The sequence below is a fragment of the Pavona decussata genome, unplaced genomic scaffold, assembly GCF_977016875.1.
Source record: "Pavona decussata unplaced genomic scaffold, jaPavDecu1.1 SCAFFOLD_195, whole genome shotgun sequence".
Classification (NCBI taxonomy): Eukaryota; Metazoa; Cnidaria; class Anthozoa; order Scleractinia; family Agariciidae; genus Pavona; species Pavona decussata.
Genome location: NW_028145604.1, coordinates 473312 through 496563, shown reverse-complemented (window position 1 = coordinate 496563; position 23252 = coordinate 473312). Strand labels below are relative to the sequence as shown.

Genomic DNA, 23252 nt, shown 5'->3' with positions numbered 1-23252 from the left:
CTAATTCGAGCATAATAGTACTTTTGGAGCATAATCTCGAGCAGAATAGCCTTGTTTGGTGGCAATTCTTTTGAGCAGAATAGTCTTTTTTTGGAGGCAATTCTTTTGAGCAGAATAGCCCTTTTTTGGAGGCAATTCTTTTGAGCAGAATAGTCTTTTTTTGGTGGCAATTCTTTTGAGCAGAATAGCCCTTTTTTGGAGGCAATTCTTTTGAGCAGAATAGTCTTTTTTGGAGGCAATTCTTTTGAGCAGAATAGCCTTTTTTGGAGGCAATTCTTTTGAGCAGAATAGTCTTTTTTGGAGGCAATTCTTTTGAGCAGAATAGCCTTTTTTGGAGGCAATTCTTTTGAGCAGAATAGCCTTTTTTGGAGGCAATTCTTTTGAGCAGAATAGCCCTTTTTTTGGAGGCAATTCTTTTGAGCAGAAGTCTTTTTTTCGAGCAGAATGTGTAAAGGCCTAATCACTACCGTGACCGTGGTTTGAATATGTGATCCTAATTACCATAAACATTTTGCCAACTTTAGCCTCGAATTTCTCCAAGAATTATTGATCATTTGAGAAGCCATATCAAACACTCGAAAGTGTGTTTCATCAGATATCCAAACACCTCGATGCCGTTTAAAAAAATTCGGCTCCGCCTCGTTTTTTCAATCTTCTTCTCAGTGTTTGGATATCTGATGAAACACACCTTCTCGTGTTTGATATATTACAGGAAGATACGACAACATACCCCGTAATGAAAGGGTGTGTAATGTTTGCAACTGCAAAACCATTGACTGAGATGAAACTCATTTTTTATTAGATTGCCCAAGCTACTCTTCTTTAAGAGATATGTTCTTTACTAAAATAGAACCTAGCCTTCCATTTACACGACTATTAGTAAGAGACACTTTACTATCGCATATAATGAACTCAACTGACTATTTTATAAACACTCAATTAACTTCATTTGTTTCCTCGTGCTTCGAATTGAGAGATTAACTTCTCTCCGGAATGATTACTTCTACTGTATGAATAGTTTAAAATGAGCAAAGACTTCAGTTACTTTATTTATTATTATTTTTATTTTATTATTTTATTTTATTTTTTTTTATTTTATTCTATTTTAAGTTATCTTACGAATTAGTTAACAAATCGACAATTAGCTATGAATAGCTTTTGCAATACTGTATTTGTTATAGTCATGCAAATAAAGCTTGTTGTTACTTACACACCCTCAGACAGGTTATTCAACCTCTTCATACCTAAACAAACCTCTAAGTAATAAGAGAATTTTAAATAGTTTTCACAACAGCACAAAACAAGGACGAGCCGTTTGGCCTCCGTTGGCCACACCCTTGTATCATAACTTAAAGAAAGGAATACGGGAACAATGAAACAAATTAGAAATAATAATAATAAAAAAAAAAAAGAAAGAAAGTGATAACTGTAATAATGGTGACGATGAAATTATAATGATGGTAACTGTTACATAAATAATTTTTTTATGAAATAACGAAAAAAAGGGCGGCCAATAATAATACCTTTATTTATTACCTTTGGCGAAAATAAAAAAGAAACTCAAAACACGACATGTATGTATACAGTCAAAATATGTCAAATTAAGTTAAGTTAAGTTAAGTTAAGTTAAGTTAAATTAAGTTAAGTTTAGCACCTCTAGGAATAAACGATTGTTTGTGCCTGGTAGAGCGTGATACAGGTATTCTGAGGTGCGCTGGGTTCATTTTTTAAGATCTTAGGTTATGGCCATGATCCACAGCTTTGTCTAAAAAACGTTTGCAATGATGTGTTTCAGATTCTAGAATACATTTAAATTCTTTCCTTGTCAATTTCTGACGCCTAGTTACAAGTGACTCAACAGTATCCCTAGGGAGTCCTATGACATTTAGGCATCTATTCTGCACTCTCTGTAGATCTTCTTCGAGGTAAATGGGAAGCCCTCCCCAGACAGGCGAGGCATATTCTAACACAGGTCTAATCTTAGTGATAAGTTGTTAGACCGATGTCCCTGGGGATATGGGCTATAAGTCGAGCAGCAGTGCAGTATTTGCAGTAGTGATGGCATGCATTATATACTGTCTGCAATATGTTGATGGTGTAGAACCCTTTTTTAACATTAGAAAGACTTACGATTACGTTAACGGCAAACGGCAAAAATGATCACGTGACCATGTTACCCTCGCTGTTTTCAGCTTCTCATGAGTAAAATTGAATAGGTTTGCATTAACATCAAAGGTCAGAATTATTTTGCACTATAAACCTTATTCCAAAATGGCTACCATTTTAATATTCTTTTGTTTGCATTCAAATAAGACCTTCTTGCCTCGTTCAAGATAAAATATTCTTTTGATTTTTGAGCTTAAAAACGGGGCAAGAAGGGCTAATTTAAATACCAACAAAAGAATATTAAAATGTCAGCCATTTTGGAATAACGTAAACTCAATTCTCTGTAATATCAAATTCTATTTTACAGTACAGTGGAAGCTCCTTTAACGGACATCCCGGCTCTTGTAAACGGACAGCTCGCTTACGACCACCTTCACAAAACCCCGCTTGACCTCCCATACAAACTTTGTATTTACACATTCTCGTAAGCGGCCGCGGACACTATCAGGGGTAAAGATTTAGACTTTTCCTTTGTTTTCAAGCTCCCGTAAGTGAAAACCCGAAAGGAAATCCTATTAGCCTCTGAATCTTATTTTACTCAATCAACCTCACACCACTGTTCATCATAATGATTTTACAGTGCGTTTATTACATTTTCGTGGCATTGCATAAGGCAATTCAATTGTAAAATAAAAAGATCATTTCATAAGGTTTTCATTTATTTTTTATTTTATTTATTTATTTTTTTGCATTCCCCATGAATGTTTATTGTTAGCTGGCAAGCTCCCGTTAGCGGTCATCTATCCCTTACATCTCCAGTGGCCGCTTGCGAGAATCATTCTCGCCGGGGCTGAGTTGCTCGGAGCATGGTTAGCGCTAACCATTGGTTAAGAGGCATTAAAACCTATAGGTTGTCATGGTATTTAACCCGGATTAGCGCTAACCATGCTTCTAGCAACTGGGCCCTGGGCTGAGTTGCTCGAAGCATGGTTAGCGCTAACCATTGGTTAAGAGGTATTGAAACCTATAGGTTGTCATGGTATTTAACCCGGATTAGCGCTAACCATGCTTCGAGCAACTGGGCCCAGCTCCACTGGTTAAGAACACCTTTTTCGCGTCTCGAGGGTGTCCGCTCACGAGAGCTTCCACTGTATTTAAATACATTGTCAAGTCGAGTCAAAACTGATACAAAATTTACTGATCTACCACAAACAAGCAGTAGGGAGACAAAAAAGAGCTTCACTGGTTTCGGTTACCCTTTAATATTATCTTTAAATATAACTGCAATAAAACAAATGACTGAAAAAACTGAGAAATATCTCCCGACAAGGCAAACACATTCCCAGTATTACCGGGCATGCACCAATGATTACCCTTAGGTTTAATAATCCGCTAATGCAGACAGTAACAGAATAGTTCGAGAACATAAAAAGATATTTGTCTAAGTTTTCCCACCACCCTGACATCTCGTAAAACATTTCAATTTTCAGTGTCCAATTTGATGCCAGAAAAGCTATCAATTCAATGAAGTGAGAGTATTTGTCCAGTTGATGATGTAATTAATTCAAACAGTGAGGACCCTGTATTAGCTGGTACCTGTTTCTGTCACAGTTCCTTGGTCCGAGCTGGATCTGCGACGACTCTGGTTTTAATCATCCAGTTCTATAATTTCAGCAGCGCGGGCACCATAATTACGCTCGTTCCATGTACTTTCCCGAGCTAACAGATCACAATTCGACATTGCTACACCTTCCATTAAAAGAGCGATCAAGAATATCATTTCTAATGCAATGTTTTCCCGAGGTTGTTTTCGTTTCTTGTGGTGATGTTTTGCCAAGTTTGCCGGGACATGTTCTGAGCCTGTACTTGACACTAACTTCTTTCCAAACTTTGTCTTTTTGCTGTTTTTACCACGTTTCTTTGATTTCTTTTTCCTCATCTTGGTGCCTTCTTCACCATTTGCTAGCTGGCTTGTGGGAAGATGTTGGAAATCCACGCACTCGATATTGAAACACCCAATGTCGAATTTCCAGAAGCTATCCACGATATCAATTGGCAATATCTCAAAATCCTGTATTTCGTCCTCGATCTTGATATTTGGGAGACCTGGTTCTTCTAAAACTGGAACTACTGCTCGAGGGCTGCTGAAATTGCTTTCATTTTCATCGTTTTCCTCTCCCTTGACATCCGAAAGTAGAACATTCAGTTCTTCTATAGAATGAGCCTGCTCTGCACCGCTCTTGTCTTGCCTGTTGGTGTTGAAGGAAGAACTCGCCACGATGCTTGCCAAAGCCTCGGTGCTCTGTTTTGAGTAATGCACAACTTTATCCCATTTCTCTTGTGTACTTCTGACGAGATCTTCGTTAAAAACCTGGCTTGTAGCTTCAACGAGCGAGGTTTTTAGCAAAATAGCTTTGGATTCCATGTTTTCAACCAATGCGTCAAAAGCAACCTCTCCCGTTCCATCGCGCGTGTTGAGTTTAGAAGACAGTCCTTTTACCATTGCCTTTAATTCCTGAACGGTTTGCTCCATGTCGTCTACAATACCATGCACTTTGAGAACAATTCTAGCGGTGAGCTTTAAAGTCACTTTGAGGTCTTTGTAGACTGTTTTTATATCTCGGAGAAGGCTGATTAAACCACCCATAACTAACAACTTCCACACTGAGCTGTCGGACCTCTGTCAGAATCGTAAGGATTTCCGCCTTCAAAAAAACTCTTCAGGAATCATTTCTTGTTATTTTGCCGGGTATAGTAGCTCAAGATTCACAAAAGTTTCATAGTTCTTCCATTCTATCAAATTACCTTCGCAACTTTAAACGAAATAGCTCCTTCCAGACCGCTTGTTTACATTTTCAATAACTGACCCCACCCATTTCATAAGGTGTGGCCAGACTAGCAAGAATCATCCAGTTTGCAATGGGTGTGATCCCTTATAACATATATCCATTGAAAATAAGGTGATTCTTTGGTCACACCTTTTTAAAGTACGGTTGATAGATAAGAATGCTAGACGTCACATCCGACATTCTGTCCAGTCAAAGTTACCCTCATCCCTCCCCGGTGCCCACTCTGCTGGTCTAGATCTGTCACACGCAGAAATCAAAGCTATTAAAAAAAGGCAATAAAAACTCGGTGTTTAGAATTACCTGATGAACTAATTTCGGTTCTGATAGGTGAAGAGGAAGTAATCATAGATGAAACCTTTTCTCCTTCTAATCTTTTCTTTGGTTTTGACCGGAACTGATAGATTTAAAATTGAACAGTCAAGCCCCCGTTTTGAATAGCAATACCGGGGAAAATGCAGTTGAGGAATTGGACTGGGCAGACACTAGTTCCAGCCCCTGGTCCCTTCCTGTCAGTACACATTTTAGATCTTTAAGATCTTGAAAGAAATGTTGTTTTTGAAACCTGGTGAATAAATGATAAAGGTATTTTTTCAGTCAGTGATACAGACATACTCGGAAAAAGAAATCCAAGTTCCCATGATCTTGCGATTACTACTTTTCACATGAAAGGCTTTGCACTTTGCCTCGCTTTCGTAATGAGCTTCATGGCCTGTTTTGCACTCCTCCCCGCTTACATTCAAATTGATGGGAGAAGTAATTCAAGGATCCTCGGTTGTTGTTTGTGATTTGACAGTGGGTTGGAGGGGATGGGACAGGCAAGATATTTGTCATAATCTGTGGGTACTGCCCCTCAGTGGCCCCTGTTATCTGCGTAGGAAATAGTTTGGTCGTGCCGTTAACAACAGAAAAACAACAATATTATTGAACAACACATCATTTGTTCCCTTAAACTCTGATTTTATTTGTTCCAACATCAATAACTATAATTACATTTCTGTTTACTCTGTTGAAGTAAAATAGAGTTACAAGGTAAATAACTGAGAATTATGTATTATTCAGTAAGTGACACAAGCATACTCAGAAAAAAAAAATCTGAGTGCTCCTTTCAGGAGTCGAACCTAAGACCTTCCGATTACTAGTTCGGATGCTCTACCACTGAGCTACAGGAGACTCGTGGAAGGTGGCCTTAGTTCCCACGAGTCTCCTGTAGCTCAGTGGTAGAGCATCCGAACTAGTAATCAGAAGGTCTTAAGTTCAACTCCTGTTGCGAGCACTCAGATTCTTTTTTCAGAATATGCCTTTGTCACTTACTGAATAATATATCATTCTCATTTATTTACCAGGCTTAAAATATTCCATCAACTTTATTCTAACATAAATAACATTTCACGAATAAACATTTACTGCACAATATAACACAATTTCTGTACAATATATATTTTTAAAATATACAACTTTTAATAATTAAAACCTGGCCAGTAATAATTATCTCATATTCTTGAGACAAAATCTTAATTCAAAGTTGGCCAACATACAACAAATCTATGATTTAACATCAATATCTTTTTAAGATGATAATTCAAATTTTTACATCACAAACAAGGGTTTTTAGCCCTGTGAGGAAAAATCTTTCATATCTAAACAGAATCTCTGCTTGTGGGGTAGACTTTCGTACACTCTTAATAGAGGAACTGTGGAAAATTGATAACTTTATAGGTGATAATAAATTATTATTCCCCGAGAATCTATTTTTCAAGGTTCAAAGTACATCTTAGTGGGAGGAATAATTAAAGTTATAAATAATTATCCATGCTGAAACCTACAAGTGTTGTAGACTCCTAATATCTTGGCCACAGGGCTAATGAGTTATTTCGGGGAGAAATTTATACTCTGCCAGTGACTAATATACAGCACTGGCACTTAATGTTCACAATTCTTTCATATAAAGAGTTGAATACACCTTTCATCTAAGATCAGTCATAGAATGCATAATTAACTTCCTGTTAGTCACGAATGTTACTGTTCCAGATTTTGATTTCTGACATTGAAAAAGTATAACTACTAGGAAAGGTTTGACGTTATCCAGCAATCATACCAAAAAAAAATTCAATTACTAATTAAAACAAACTTAACAAGATAAAGAGCAATGTAACGATTTCAGTGATTCGTGGTTTACAGATCTTTACATGCTAAGTTATACAGGGAGCACATGATCACCACAAATACCAATATGTTTACAAGTATTTTCGTTTAAAAGATAGATTGAAATAGGCATGCCCCCAAATCAGGAATGTGTACATTTCGTATTTCAACTGTTTGTCCTTTCCAGCGTTTCTTAGTTTTTTCTGTAAGCGCAAGACCGGATGTAACAACATCAACCGTTTGACCGCGCAAATTTTCCGGCACGTGGTCGTGAGTGGAAAATTTCAAAGTGCACTCCATTTCTACGGAGACAACGACACTGGTCTTGCCTTTTCGCACAGAAACTTGCTCAATTTCTTGTTCGCCACCCACTGCTGTTACTTCGGTTTCACCCACTACACGCCCCTTGCGATCAACAACATCAAACTTGTCGCCTTCAAAGACAACTTGAATTGAAAATGCAAAGCCTTCTTCGGGGTTGCTGTCAGACCAAAAGAAATTGTCATTTTCAATGTCCTGACTGTGGAAAGTCAGTCTTTTGCCATAACCTTTGCCGATGCTTTCCAGTACCAACGCAACACCATCAAACAGATAGTCATTAGTTCCGTTCCAACGCACTCGGTAGGCAAAACCAGGCACGATCTTCTTATCAACGTATGTTCCAACCACGGGGATTTCATGAGGTTTCAAAGCAGGGATGGTGTATTCAGTGGGGAAGTCGCCGATATCTGCCCCGCAGACACGTATGGTACGAACTTCGGGAATGGCTTCCTCCACGATGTTCTCTCCATCGGGAATTTCTTTAACAGTAGCATGAAAGCGAGCTCGAGTTTGACGCCACCATACTCTCCAAAGAGCATTCTGCAATCTTCTTTCATCGTGGAAATCACTCGTAAAGTATCTGCTTACCTTAACGCCTTGTTCGATAACCGATAGACCTTGACTTAATGAACCTTTATTTTCCAGTCGACTGGCCTTCAACTCGCGAAAATGTTCTTCGTTTAGAGGAATATTTAAGAGATTCGTAAACTCCAGAAATTCGGAGAAATCGCTTGGAGTTTCGTATACATCTTCCTGTACGACTTCGTCGAGTACAAGGGCCATTGGGATTGTAATTATTTGAAAACTTTACTCTCAGTACAACTTTCACCGACCACTGTTTATGGCGAGGAAGAGCAACTGGCTTTGCCGCGTGAATCCACTCTGTTTTTGTTTTCGTCACGCGTAAGCCGGCGTAACTATGCATACATTGATGAATGGAGCGAAATTTCGCGCGCTGTTGCGCGCTTCTGATTGGCTAATCTGCGAAATTCCACGGGATGAAAACACACTGTTCACGTGAAAAGGCTAAAGATCATACTGCACGTTTGCTCACGATATCAGGTGTTAAAACGGACTTTGCACTTCCTCGATTCGAAAGGAAACAAAAACATTGTTGTAGCTGATTACATAATCAAAGACAAAAATAAAATAATGGAACTGTTCATGTCGTTCATGAATGGAAAGGTCGCAGCCGTACTCTCCACTATTAAAAGTATTTCGATGAAACGAGGCGCAGTAACTTTTTAGCCATTACACTGAAAACGTATACGTCCGGCTAATATAAAACCACGAGAAAGCTAAGCCTCTATTTTCTATTAACGTCACCACAGGTTGTTGTGAGTGGTCCAATGACCATTCTGAACATTTCTTTGATCACAAACAATCATAGACTGCAAGCAGTCCGTTTCTGGTCAGTCGAGATGATGCGCTCACAGCGCAGCGAGACTGGAGCGAGGACAATCACGCCTCTCCCCAAGCCCTCCCTCCGCTCGTTTGCTCCAGTTTTGTCGCGCTTGCCTATTTCGCGCGACCTCTCGACTATCCAGAAAGGGACTGCTTGCAGTCTAAAACAATCACGGCAACGGCACTGATTCAACCAGACGTGCGGGCATCGCGGTCAGCTTTGTAGTAGCCTGTAGTTGTACACCACAGATTGTACTATCTGTTTTTTTTTTTTTTTTTTTTTTTTCACTTTTTCCTTTTGACTTGCAAATTACTCTGATCTGTAGCTAGCTTTTAACTGAAAATTGGGTCGCAGGTCGGAAGGAAGACAACTCTGGGACAGAGGAAAAAGATGATGCACAGGGCTTTTCCGTGAAGCGTGATAGCCCAAAAATGAACAGAGTGACGCGTGCTTGCCACAGGCCACCAAAGCGTAATAGTTTGTAAGGCGTTCAAATTCAATCGAAAATTAACCAACAATATTCCCTCGAAAACCTACAAAAATTACAGTTAAGTCCAAAGAGCTCACCTGGTGTGTTTTCCTGTGTTTTCATGGCTTCTCAGAGCTTTAGCTTCCTAAAGCCGTTTTGAACGGTTTATCTCTCATCGGCCAGTCCACGCGCATTACTGTACTATGCGAGATCATTAAGCGTTGGGGAAGAAGCGATCACAAAAGACTCAAACTGAAGTAGTCCTTACTACTTCAGTTTGAGTAACATAGCTTTGTCTGGAAGAAAAATTTCTCTCAGTTTAAAACTCGATTCAGCCGAACTGCATTTTGCGTGGTGAGACCACAACTGAGGCATAGGTCGCACTACGAACGTAATTCAAGTCGCTGAAAAAACTAGCAAAAGTTTACGTAAATCAGTAAGGTAGAGCGGTAAATGTTGTAAAGCAAAAACCATTTGGTCAATCACAAGAGATGTAACGGTGCAATGACCCAATCAGAACTCGAAGGGTCTCGAAGCAAGCAAAAAGCGCGGGAAAACGCGTCCGACTATTTGTCGAGGTCTCAAGAAAGTGGCGCGAATTTTGTTAACCAATCACAGAGCGGGGAAGTAAAGCAAAACTAAAGCAAACGCGAATTACTTTCGATACTCGATTGAATTGACAGAAAACCACTGTAACAACACAGACACGAAGAAGTACACTGTATACTCGCCATTGTTATCCGACTGCGATGCGTCTTTATACATTTTACCTGTATGTTACACTAATACTTTTTTTGCCCAGTCATTACACGAAACTTTCAGAGAATCCTTGAAAATTAACTATACAGATACGTTCCCGCAGAAACGTGAAGGTACCACGTAACTTCAGGTATTTTCACACGATATCAACTAGCTAAGGAGGAGATTGTATCTCAGTACGCTTTAAATAATTCAACAAAAATCGACTGACCGAGCTACGGTTAATAGATTTTCACCTTGTGCGTTTGGCTTAAATAGCGTTTATTGCAATTGATTGTCTAACATCCATATAGAGCAGTTTTACAATTACCCTTACGAAACCAAAGCAAAACATACCTGGCCAATCACAACAAACAAAAGCAATTACCCAATCAAAGCCCGAAGAAAAAACACGCAACCAGTGCCAGGCAAGCGCGGGAAGATATTTAACCGGCTTAAGCCCTGGGTAATAGGGAACTTAAGCAACGACGGCGGCAACGAGAACGCCATAAGCAAAAGGTTTAATGAGGAAACACAATCGCTCTGCACGCACGTTTTAAATTCTGGTACATTTCTTTCTAAACAACAACGTGAAATGACCAAATTTAAGGTTGTAGTGCGCTGAACGTGTGCACGAGCCCGTATTTTTATTATTTTTCATTTTCTTTCTTAATTTGAACGCCGTTTCTACAATTTAGTTCCTGGATTGTTCGGCCACGTTGTACAATTTGAACGAGTTGGAATAATCACGGAATAGTTGATGTAGCGAGGATTTATATTTTTAACCGAGGTTTCCGTTAGCATTGCCGTCGTTGTTGCGAAAGTTCCCTCACACCAAACGCGCCTGAACCAAGTCGCAGTTGGTTGTGGCTCTGCCCCTGATTGGTTGAAAAGACGGCATGTTCGCTCTGATTGGTTAGAGCATCCACATGTACCCGACAATTTCAAGAAGTACAAAAAGAAACAGAGCGAAAAGTCGTTCCTGAGTATCGTCTTCCTGAACCAGGAGCCCATTAATGGGTAATGGGCTCCTGCCTGAACAAATTAAAATATGATTCCGTACAAAACAGGAAAGAATAAATTAAAATTTGCGACGCAATCCATTTTAAGGCGTTTTACTTGTTACATTATATGTCATGGCTTCTCTCACGTTTTTCAGTGAAGTAACATTTCCAAGTATTGGCGAACTAACTTCAATGTTAGGGAATTCGCGCGCTCAAGGCCTTTCTACAGTTAACTGAAAACCGCTCTAGTTAACAGGCGTTAACAATCAACACTGTGTTCCAACTAAAGGAACCAAGGAAAATAGCGAAAACCTAGGTTGCATGCCGATAGCGGATGACCAGTATTTTCACCGTGTCACTCTAAATCCCGCAGATACGGCCACAACTGCTGTTTTCTATTTTTGTCTGAAAAATATAATCTAACCACGTATACAAAATTACCTATCTTATAGTATAACCTTTAGACAGTTTTTAACCAATGAGAACGTCCTTTCTATCTTGGTCACTTTAATGAAGCATTTGTAAAACAGTCATCAACCAATCAGAACGCGCGATTTATCATTCCCACAATGAATTGTAGCCAATCAAGAAGGCTGAAGCGCGTACGATCTTGGCTGTTTTTATTACATCAAATGGTTTTCTGGCCTCAGATGTGACCATCTACGTTGTTTATAAGCCTGTTTCTCTTGTTCACTAGAAATCAGCGCCCTAGTCTGTTACTAAAGTGTTTCTATCTTCACTACGTGTCGTCTTTTCGTTTGCTCTTTAGTTTATCGAATCTTTTCTGTAAATGATCGTTAACCGTTTGCAATTCGCCTATTTCGTCTTGTGCTTTACGAAGCTGCAAAACAGAAAACAAATAGAAACATAACTGGCATGTAAATAACAGCAGCAAAACAAAAGTTATTACACTAAAATGACCTGAAAAGGTCACTTAAATTACTCTGAATTAGAAGAGTTTTTCAGTTAAACTCTCTTACGTCTTCCTCCATAATGTAAAAGGTGACGTTTTTGAAATACGACTTTCTATCTCACTCGGCATGTTTTGTTACGTCACCAAGGACTTTTAAATTTGCCTACTGAAAAACTTAAGGTTTCCAGTTTTCACTTAACCTAAAGTCTAAAACGGTAATTAATTTTTTTTACAATAAAAGAAAATACATTTTTAAATTTAAACAAAACGAATAACATGATTCTAACAAACCTCGCGCTGCAATTTTCGTTTTTCAGCCTTCAGAGAGTCCTCCGTGGCTTCCTGCAAGAAAATTCCAAAGTTTTTTTTTATGTTAGTGGATTTCGGGATTACACCGCTGATTTCCTCTCATCTCTTTTATTCACCTTGTATTCTCTCCTCGCGCAATCACCCGATGATTGTAACATCGATCAAGAAAATGCCCAATACTGTGCAAAAGCACTGCATGCGAATTTATAAAACCTTCTTTGAACAGGCCCGAGACGAAAAATGTCGGTGAAATTCTGCGAACGAAAACAAGCGAAAATTCAAGTGGATTAAACTTCACTGACATTTTGCAGTTTCACTGAATTTTCGAAAAGAGAAAAATTTGAATCGGAAAATGTTGCAAAACCTAGCAGCATATTAGTAAATGAGTTGTACAGCGCAGTTAACGTAATTTTGCTTGCGTGGAAGTATTTTGTAAATTGTCACTAAGCTAAGTGTAAATGACTGCGTGAGAAGTAAGGTACATGTGTTATAATTTTGCTTACCGCGGCCTCTGCTTGAGTCTTGTAACGTTTAACTTGACTTTCCAGTCTCGCCACCTAGAAGATATTAAACACACATCAAGTAAACAAACTACCTGCAACGAGACTCAAGGTATATCCTAGAGTGCGGCAGTGCGGGATTTCCCCAAATAACTGTATATTTGATGATGAAAATTACGGGTAGAATCATATTTAAGACAACGTTTCGGTGTCCTCATGTTCAATAAAATTTGTGCTTTCTTGTCAATCGTGGCGAGCAATGTCACTTAGGAAGGCTGTGTTTCTATTAAAGGAATTTTAAGGAATTTTTTGAGAAACAGAGTACAAAGCCATTAGTTAGCTTTACTGTAATTGGTTTCCGTTAATCCTGTTTTTGCTGTATAATTTGTAAATAACTTAATTTAATTTAATTTGATTTATTTTGTATTTGTAATTATTGTATTTTAACAGGGAAGAGCCACCCAGTGGATCTGTTAATAAACCATTATTATTATTATTATTATTATTATTATTATTATTATTATTATTATTATTATTATTATTATTATTATTATTATTATTATTAAAAAAGGGATTTGAAAATTCAGTACCTTTTACGAAAATGGTTTTATTTGAAATCGTTCTGAACTGCACACCAAAGAGGCTATGCTAAAATTTAATCTACTACCAAAGCAATTTTATTTACAGATCGTTCCATATCTCGAGGTATTTATTTTACAACATCATTTTATCATTAATTCTTATGTTCTGTATAACATGTAGAGATATCTTGAACCCCATCTCGAGAACAAAGGCGGTCTAAAATCTGCGAAGTAGACCTCAGAAGGGTGGATGAATGACTGAAAGAAACCTATCGTCTAATAACTAACCTGCAGAATTCACAGATGACAGGAAATTTAAATGATGATGGAAGAAACGGGTAATGGGGCGGTATTCAGAGGCATTTAAACCCTTTCAATTACGGAGTGAAACAACAAGTAATAAGCAAGTTCGCAGACAGAATTCTTAAATATCCCCACTCAAATGAAATCGCTTCAGTCATACTTCCTAGTAGTTGCATTTGCTTCACAAAGTTCTTTACAATGGTAATAGGACTGAGAGGTGACCAATTCGGTCCATAATCATACGAGTGATTAACAAAATCAGACTTGGAGCCAATTTGTTTCACCACGAGTATGATTACAGACTGAATAGGACGACACAAAGTCCTGTTACTAATTAATCTTAAGCATTACAATTTCCGAGAACAAATGAATGTGAGAAATCAACAAAGTTTTAGTTAGACATTTCAGAGAATGTAGAAACAACCATTTTAGTTATGAAAAACATAGGAAAAAGGACCCCAGTCATGTGCAACTGTCCTATTACAGTGCACGCAATGGTGTTTGCTGTCTAATTACTTACTTAAGGCTTGTACATTGTTCTATTAATACTCAAATCATGACTGCTGATAGCCAATCAGATTCAAGAATTTTGTTATAGTTATGATAAAAACCAATTGGCATTTAATTTTTGTATATTTTATTGAGGATAATAAGGTACTGGGCTATTCCAGCCAAACAAGTTTACTTACAAGTCCTTCAAGCCGTGCATTGTCTTGCTCTGCCTTTTGCAGCTTTATTTTGAAATCATTTATTTGCCTACTAAATTCTCCTGGAAAACAAAAATGGAAAACAGCATTACAGACTCCACTATTAAAATGCCTGCTCGGGAGTTCAAATAAGGACTGGGGAGGAGTTTTAACTTTTCATTTAAGGACGGTGCCTACTATTGTTACTGCGCATACGTTCTGCGCATCTCGAGATATTCGGGTTTCCTATGGGTGGTGCCAACTCAAACAGGGATAATTTTGCGCGTTTTAAAACTATGTGGAGAAAGCAGAACTTAGCAAGTGCTTTTGGTATCTCAAAAGAAAATTAGGGGTAACCATGCTTTTTTCAAAGATAATTAAGCTTCAATTTTGGAAAAAAATTCCATACATTGCTTTATATTTTGGCGCTTTTTAGAGATATTATTGCTTAATTATCTCTGAAAAATGCGTGGTTACCCCCAATTTTCTTTTTGGATTCCAACAGGCCTTGCTAAGATCTGTTTTTCCCGCATAGTCATAAGCCGCACAAAAATACTTCGGTATTAGTAGGCACCGTCCTTAATCAGAACTGTGGAGTCCATCATGAGAAAGATCACTTCAAAATTAGTCAGTTTACTAAGTTTGAGGTTCTGTTGTTAGATTGCAGCCATGTAAAAGGCTTTCAAAAATCAGATAAGTGGATTTGAGAGACACCATCTCAGAATTCGAGACATTTGTATCAAATTTGGGCGACCTTTGACAGGTCACAGCCTTTGGTTACTATGCAATGAAACATAAACAAACTTGGTAAACTTAATCAATTTTTACATGAATCCTCTGGCAGTGATGTTCATTTCTTCATATGACACAGTTTCAACAATATGTAAACAAGGGCCCAGTCCTTTCATGAACTTCGGAACAGGCAACAAGTGCACGTGGCTGTAGAAAATTATGCATGATAATTTATATTAGGAGAAGAGAGTTGAAGCTTTATAGTTGTCATGGTTTGGAGGGCCAGGTGACATCACAACAAATGAGTGCTTTTTACAACTTTAAGGATAAATTTCGCTTGAAAGTCATACATTGAAATCTCAGCATTTTTATCATGAATTGATATAATGCCAAGTTTTGGACATTTTATGGTGTCATTTTATGGTCTATAAGAGTATAGATCAAAGAATACTGCCGTCGATTTGTTTTTTACAATAACATGGAAAAAGTACAAGTGGAATTGGCTATTTTTTTCGTTGAGAAAGCGCGCGCATTACATCTGACATCATTTTTTTTGTCTGTACTCTTATAGACAATAGCTACGGAAATAATTTTTTTTAAAGAGATAAACCGATGACTGAAGGATAGGTGCATATGAGGTTAGAAGTTAAACTGTTAGTCAGCAATTAGACAATGCTAGAATTACATGCAGGTGATTCATAGTTACACTTATTATTATTGCTTTGAGGCCCTTGTTTCAGAAATTAAATTCTTAGGAGCCCTTGGTTAATAAGTTAGTTGCTTAAGCTGTAGCGTGTTAGGAGCTGGGCCGACTGTCCCATCCAAAAATTAGTACGGAATTTATTCCATATAATAACAGGTTTTACTTCAGCTGGGGTTTGACATCTGAACAAGCACAGAAGGCCTATTGTACCACAATAAAAGAAGCATTAGAGTAACCTTAACACCATCTAAAAACTATGTAATGCTATCTGTGCAGTGCTACAGAAAGAAAACAAAACAACCAAAGCAGTGCTTACTTCTAAGTTCTTCCAAATCAGCAGTTATTGCTTTGGGTGTGTCTATCTCTTCTTTCTTTAAAGATAAAACTTCTGCTTGAAGATTCTTTATCTAAAGCAAGGAATAAAGAGCAACATGGTGTTTAATAATGTTTGCTGTTAGATCCTACTTACAAAACGATGTATGGAATGGAAAGGAAGAGTTGCAAGACATTAAACTATGGAAGAAAGCAAAAGAAAACATCACCAGTGGCCACTTTACTGGCTACCATGTACAAGTCATTACATCAGCAATATTCCTAGTGGCTTCATGCAAATGAAATCAGGTTAAGATGCTGTTATGTAAGTAACCTATAACTCATGTGCAACTTTAACTTACTATTAACATGAAACATAAATATTTATTGAACATAAACAACTTTTATGGAAGGACGAGGGGTGGGGGGATTCCCTTGTTTAGGCTAGAGGGGGGTGTGCCACTGGATTTTATGTGGGTTTGTCCTCAACACAGTCTGATCATCTCTGATTTTGTCCTTAACTGGGTACAGTTGCACATTTGTGGTAATTAAATATTGTTTATCATCAGTATTTAGCAATCCAAGATCTGAGTTCTAAGTTTGTTGGTCTTAAGGGGGTCCTCATTCAACGTAAACTCATTTTCAGGACAAGATGGTAATGTTATTGTCGTCAGTATCCTTTAATTTCAGGGTCATAACATCAAAGGGGTTTTCCTGCACAGGGTTGGTATTTATTTATTTATTTATTTATTTTACCAAAACAGCATTAGGGATTTAAACCCCCCAGAGACAATCCTGCACCAAAACAAGAGTCAAGAGTCCCCAAGGGGGTAGGACACTGATCAGATGCTTTTTACATCGAACTGTTAAAAACGTATGACTACCAACCCACAGAGTATATCTGGTGGTGATATTGAATCTGATCTGAAAACTTTGCTTTACAAGTCCAGCACTACAACCACTAACCAATGCGACCTCTTTATCATTAACAGGAAACAAAATAATACTACGAGGTTGATTTAACATAAATAAAAATAAATAAATCAATAAATCAACAAAATAGGACGAATGGCATTACCTGTAAAACTAATACATCTTTTTCATCTGTTAAAGAAGGACGACGACTGTTTGAACGACTCCTTGGTGCTTCACTCCCTCGGTCTGTGAGGCAATGTAAAAAAAAAATCTCAAGTGTGACCATTCAAATTAATGCTACTGAGCAGTACTTTTCTTGGGGTACTGTTTACTATGCTGTTCAAAGTGACTCTATTTAACAAATCGACGACAGTTTTCTATGGTCTATACTCTTATAGACAATAAATTGAGGTCAAAAAATGTTCAAAACTCAAGTGGAACCACGAGCCGCAGGCGAGTGGTTTGACAGCCAAGTTTTGGACATTTTATGGCGTCATTTTATGGCCTATAAGAGTATAGACCATAAAATACTGCTGTCGATTTGTTTTTTACAATAACATGGAAAAAGTATGAGCGGAATTGGCTATTTTTTTCGTTGAGAAAGCGCTCGTGTTACATCTGACGTCATTTTTATTGTCTGTACTCTTATTGACAATAGCTACAAGCCAATCAGCGCGCGGGAATTTGGAGAGTTATTGTAAAAAATGCTTTTGAGTCTTGGGATGAAATTCTATTTAGTGTGACCATTCCAATGAAAGCTACTGACTGCTGCTTTCCTGGGATGTTCTTTATTATGCTGTACAGGGTGGTTCTAACTTTTGAGTCGTGGATGAAATCCTAAAGAGTGGGCATTTCATTAAGAGCTATTGAAAAGTACTTTCCTATGATTTCTAGGGCTTCAGTGGTGTAAGAAATTGTTGAGTTTGAGCACTCATGGAGACATGATTAACACTAACTCAACAAAAGGTGCCTTGTTCATCCATTTTTAGATTCTCATCATCATTTCCCTGAATTTGCACAAATCAAACACTACTCAGTAGCTGCATACCTGAATGTGTCTCATCAGGAACAGCCAGACTAACTGCATCCCTTAGTGAGGTGGTGCTTGTGTCACCATCATCATCCTTGATTTCCTGGTCCTCGTAGAGAGAAAGACCTCGTTCCTGAAAGGGAGAATGTTTGATTTTCTGAGTGCAATCATTTCTAATAACATTACATTTGACGTCTTTGAATTGTTTCCTTGGCAAAAGTGACTGTTTAATACAGGTCAGAACAACAGAAACAGTTCTGTGAGATCTCGAAACAGGTATTTAACTGTGACAACTTCATAGAGGTGACCACATCAAGTAAAGAAATTAAGACAAGTGATTTCCAGGACATTGACAAGTGACCACTAAATAAAGGGTGATAAGAAAATGGAAGGTTCAAGAATTCCAAGCTATGAACACTGTAAGTTAGTATGGTGACACAAACTTACCGCTAGGAAATTATCCCTAAATTCAATGGCTTCTTTTAGCCGCTGTATCTCTTCCTCATGCCCTTTTATTGTCTTTTGAAGTTTGCTGTTTTCCTGCAAAAAGTACCAGATTGGGCAAGTTAGAATCAAAAGGCTCTTTGTTTTCATATGAAAATTCAACTGCAATTGTCGTACCTTTGTTTTTTCTTTAAACTCAGCCTTCACTTCACCGGAAATCTCCTCCTCTTCAACCAGTCTAAAACAAAATTGCGGTATAAATTTATTACAAAACCAATATCTGAGAGTCACTGAATAATAAATTACTATTCATTTATCACAGCAAGAACTCCCAACTCGCACCAGGAGTTTAATGTCCTTAATACTCAAATAATTAACATACATGTATCACAGGTAACAAACATTCTGTAGTTTATTTATTCTTGATTAAGTTCTTAGGATGAGGTTTGACAGTTTCTTCTTCAAAATCTCTATACCACATTTTTCTCTTGCTACCTTTCATTTTGAAAAATATTTTTCCACATCTCAATGCAACGTATCAAGCAAAAGGACTTGTGCAGAGTATTATGCCTAACTTTCCAAGAAAAAATTATTGTCAGACCATAAAAAGACTATACAATAAAAACTGCAGCATCAGTGTACAGTAAGACTTGTATTAGGCTCTCTTAAAGGAATGGTGTAATAAACAAATTTGCAGACACAGTACCTGTCCTTCAGACAGTCTACTTGATACAAGAGAGCTTGCTTCTCATTGTCCAGTTGAGCTATTGACACCATGGCCTTTCTGTACTTCTCCTCAGTTTCTTTCAGGTTGTCCTGAATTGTAACACAAAGTCTATTAATAATTATTAAATCGTTAATAGATCAAGGCTTAAATGTTTCTGTGTGTCTTCAAGAGACCAATTCATGGTAGAAAATCTGAAACATTTTATGGCATATCCTTCAAGATGTCCCCTTCCAATTAAGTCTGATAACAGAGTACCCCCTTGCCTTAAGACCCTCAGATAGGCTTCTTTTTCAACCTCACCTGAATGGTCTTGAAGACCTTCTCTGGCACGACCGGTCCATTCATGTCCACAGACTGATCCTTGCCAACAATACTCAAGCCAGCTGATCCAGTGGAAACTGATCTTGATACTGGTGCCTTTAAAAAGAGAGAGAAACAAAACAATTCTGAAGCAGGGCTGTCATTAAGTTTTCAGCCACATGTTGCATTAAGCTTCTCACCTGTAACAGTGTTGTTAATTTCTGAGTAAAATGACCCTTCCACCATCAAGATCAGCCGTAACATCAAGGTTCTTTCACGGGTATTCAGCCGTAACAGGTGTTACGGGTAACGGCCCTTAATGACAGCTCTGCTGAAGAGTCATGCCTGTTATTACACAGAAGGCCTTCTGTGATAGACAGTGTGTATTTAGGCTACTACTTGTTTGTAACTCATTTTAGTGAATGTAATGATTTGACTTGAAAAAAGAACTGCCCCTAAATAAGTGCCACACATGAGAGCATGCACTGTCTTGGTGGAATACATTAATTTTGGTTACTCACTAAAAAAGTCTATCCCAGCTGTGTAGTTCAATGCATTATACAACTACCAACTCAATGACAGCTCTCAGTGCATTACGCTTACAGCGACTTACACTCGTAATGTGGTAATAAACAAACAAATTTAGCTACCTTTTTCCTTGCTGGCGGGGTTGGTGGCTCATCATTTGCACCTAGTTCATCATCATCTACCTGTAAATGTAAGCATCCCTTTCCAATATATAAAGAATATTGAAATTTATATTACATGTATACAGCAAAACAGTTTTGTTATTCCTGTAATGCCTTAGAAAGGTTAACCCAAAGCAATGTCAAAGACATACATTTTCTCCTTCTTGTTGCTGACGTTCAAGCTCCTTCATACGAATACTTCGTGCTTCTGCCCTAGCTGCCCTCTTAGCTGCAAGACGTGCCTCAGCCTACATAACAAATACAAATTAATCCCTTGGTTGATGCAAAATGTGTATAGAGACATTCTGTCCAGACAGCTGTTAACAAAAGTAAACTGTGACCATCAAGGAAAAGATTATTTTTAAGGACAGATATCACTGCAGACATTTGAAGTAAAGTAAAGGCTACAAACAGCCCCCATGCGACAAATTTTGATTGAATAGTGGACAAAATGAAATATTTAATTTATGTTCCAGCACAGCTACTAAAAAAAGCCTTCATTATCATCAACATCATCATCATCATCATAATCATCATTATTACTATTAGAAGAATGAATTAGGTGAGTTCATTTCAGTGTTTCACAAATGCAGGTGTGCTACAAACAGCCCTTATGCGACAAATTTTGACTGAATAGTGGACAAAATGAAATATTTAATTTATGTTCCAGCACAGCTACTAAAAAAAGCCTTCATTATCATCAACATCATCATCATCATCATCATCATAATCATCATTATTACTATTAGAAGAATGAATTAGGTGAGTTCATTTCAGTGTTTCACAAATGCAGGTGTGCTACAAACAGCCCTTATGCGACAAATTTTGACTGAATAGTGGACAAAATGAAATATTTAATTTATGTTCCAGCACAGCTACTAAAAAACGCCTTCATTATCATCAACATCATCATCATCATCATCATCATAATCATCATTATTACTATTAGAAGAATGAATTAGGTGAGTTCATTTCAGTGTTTCACAAATGCAGGTGGTAACAAAATCATTGACAAGCATCTGTCAATCAACACTACCTGAGTAGCTGCTGCATTTATCAGGATGAGTTATACTAGTACAACTTAACCCTGACTTCCAGCAAAAAAGGTGTAACAATCCCATTTCTGAATAGTGCAAATAGTTTGCATCTTTGACCAGAATGATTAAATAAATAAACTGATATTAAAGAAAAACAAAGTGTTTTACTCTATTTCCTGACTATTTGGGCATCATATAGACAAAATTATCCTTGTGCCAACACAACCTTTTCACCAGTTGACAGGGGCGAGGCAATTTTGTTTTGATAACAGTATATTTTACAAATTGCTCCAAATGCCTAACATGCTTTTAAAGTCCATTGTTCTGGCTCAATCATTAACTTATACAAATAATCATATAAAATTGACAAGATTTGAATAAGACAACACTTAACCTTCTTGGAATGAACTGTACATGTATGTCTATATTTCATCAAATCACTATGGAATTCTATTCAGAAACAAAGTGTTGAATAAGCTTAAAATAATAATCTTTTGGTTTGTCTTGGTACTGATAAATATCAAAAAAAATGTCAGGTTTTCAAAATATATGTCTGGAAATGAACAAAATTTAAATAATTTTTTTGAGTTCCATCTTTAGCTGAAAAAATTTCACCTACAACAACCAATATGTGGAGTTTAATATCATTTTGTTTCTTATTTTGATAAAACTAGCGGTGTAGATAGGTTCCAAACAACTCAATGTTCTGGTTGAAAAACTGCATGGAATGAAATTTGAATTGTTTTTATGCTTAGTTTCAATGCCAAGATAATTGCAAAATGAAATTTTATGCCTAATACCTGGGGTGCTAATGACATTCAAGAACAGCTGGAGTCTGTGCTAAACAGTTGGGATGAAAATAAGCAGGAAATGGCTCAGGCGGCCGCCCACAAGAATACGAGCGACCGGTGTAACAGCCGTAAATGATAAACAAAGACATTTCACACGCCCCGGCTTGGCAATGTCTCGCAGCGAAAACCATAGTAAACGAAAAACATGGAACCAATCAACAAAGCCAAAATGAAAAATAATATAAGTATCATCGGAAGAAAACGAATAAACAAATTAATTTAACATTGCTTTTTCGTGACTCAAAATTGTCATTGAAATTGACATTCGGTAAGTACATGAAATGTACATCAAATTTGGTTGCGACCAAGTTTGACCAAGAAAATCTTTGTTGACCAATACAGGCAGAAACTTCATTAGCAGACCTCACAAATAAAGGTCTCATTCGACAGCATACAATGATTGTTCACCTTTTAATAGTAAAATTTACAGCCTTGATTTCCTTCAACCGGAGATGGTTTGTGCGGGGAATCAAAATTTAACCTTAGACTTGTACTAATGCAGATTTATAATCACACTTGAAGGCTTACCTCACGAGCAATTTGATTCAAAGCCTGGTCTTCCGACGAAGACGAGGTCCTAGTAAGCGGTCTTCTCCTGCCCCCGTGTGCTGAGCTCATTTTGAACGATGAAGTCACCCAAACACACACCTTCTACACAAACGACTTTGAGCAATCAGCTACGATTTCCGCCAAATTTTACTTTACATCTGTTCCTGCAAATTGTGTACAAGACGGCCTTACGTTTTGTATTTTTTCTATAAAGCAGCCCGCCGAATACAGTGCGGTTATCTGCCTTGCTTGGTTCAAGACTGCTGGAATAAATTCAAAAGCCAAGAGATAATTTTCGCTTCGTAACACCAATTTTCCGCCATGGTGGAACTCCGGTGGAATCTCCCGGATCAAAAGCAACAAACATGCGCCAGCATTCTACAATGGTGTTTTCCGCTGACCGTAAGGGCGAGGTCTCGCCCTCTCGCCGAGGGATATCTGCGCGTACTTCATGATCATCAAGTCCATGAAACCAGGACTTTTAAAACATTTTGCACAGAAATAACAGGAGAAACGGAAGCAAGAAGTTACATATACTGTTGATATTTCAAGGCTCTAAGCAGAACATGCACGGGTTCCTGGGATTTATTTTTTTGCTCATTAGTACCGGACTGACCCGCGTCAGGAGCCCGCGTAG

General features: G+C 37.8%; 3 protein-coding genes across 3 annotated transcripts; all 3 read right to left on the bottom strand.

Annotated features, from left to right (window-relative positions):
- Positions 1-3021: 3021 nt before the first annotated feature.
- Positions 3022-5183, bottom strand: LOC146461573 (uncharacterized). Its single transcript, XM_085086456.1, has one exon. The coding sequence runs from the start codon at positions 4751-4753 to the stop codon at positions 3755-3757; it is 999 nt and encodes a 332-aa protein (XP_084942582.1). The 5' UTR covers positions 4754-5183; the 3' UTR covers positions 3022-3754.
- A 708-nt stretch (positions 5184-5891) lies between these two features.
- Positions 5892-8621, bottom strand: LOC146461572 (uncharacterized). The gene has a single exon (XM_085086457.1). It carries the CDS (start codon positions 8199-8201, stop codon positions 7206-7208), a length of 996 nt encoding a protein of 331 aa, XP_084942583.1. The 5' UTR covers positions 8202-8621; the 3' UTR covers positions 5892-7205.
- A 2900-nt stretch (positions 8622-11521) lies between these two features.
- LOC146461571 (leucine-rich repeat flightless-interacting protein 2-like) lies at positions 11522-22973 on the bottom strand. Its single transcript, XM_085086443.1, has 14 exons — positions 22595-22973; positions 20331-20426; positions 20140-20199; positions 19490-19606; positions 19169-19278; positions 18640-18700; positions 18466-18558; positions 18037-18151; positions 17152-17234; positions 16078-16168; positions 14330-14409; positions 12760-12813; positions 12239-12289; positions 11522-11875 (listed from the first exon to the last, which is right to left on the bottom strand). Exons 1-14 carry the CDS (start codon positions 22682-22684, stop codon positions 11774-11776), a joined length of 1203 nt encoding a protein of 400 aa, XP_084942569.1. The 5' UTR covers positions 22685-22973; the 3' UTR covers positions 11522-11773.
- Between the last annotated feature and the right edge of the window lie 279 nt (positions 22974-23252).

Coding starts and splice junctions, on each gene's coding strand:
- LOC146461572 (XM_085086457.1), bottom strand. CDS start 8,201: ATGGCCCTTGTACTCGACGAAGTCGTACAGGAAGATGTATACGAAACT.
- LOC146461573 (XM_085086456.1), bottom strand. CDS start 4,753: ATGGGTGGTTTAATCAGCCTTCTCCGAGATATAAAAACAGTCTACAAA.
- LOC146461571 (XM_085086443.1), bottom strand. CDS start 22,684: ATGAGCTCAGCACACGGGGGCAGGAGAAGACCGCTTACTAGGACCTCG. Junction 20,200..20,330: donor AGCAACAAGAAGGAGAAAAT/GTATGTCTTTGA, acceptor TTACATTTACAG/GTAGATGATGATGAACTAGG. Junction 12,290..12,759: donor AGACTCAAGCAGAGGCCGCG/GTAAGCAAAATT, acceptor ATTTTCTTGCAG/GAAGCCACGGAGGACTCTCT.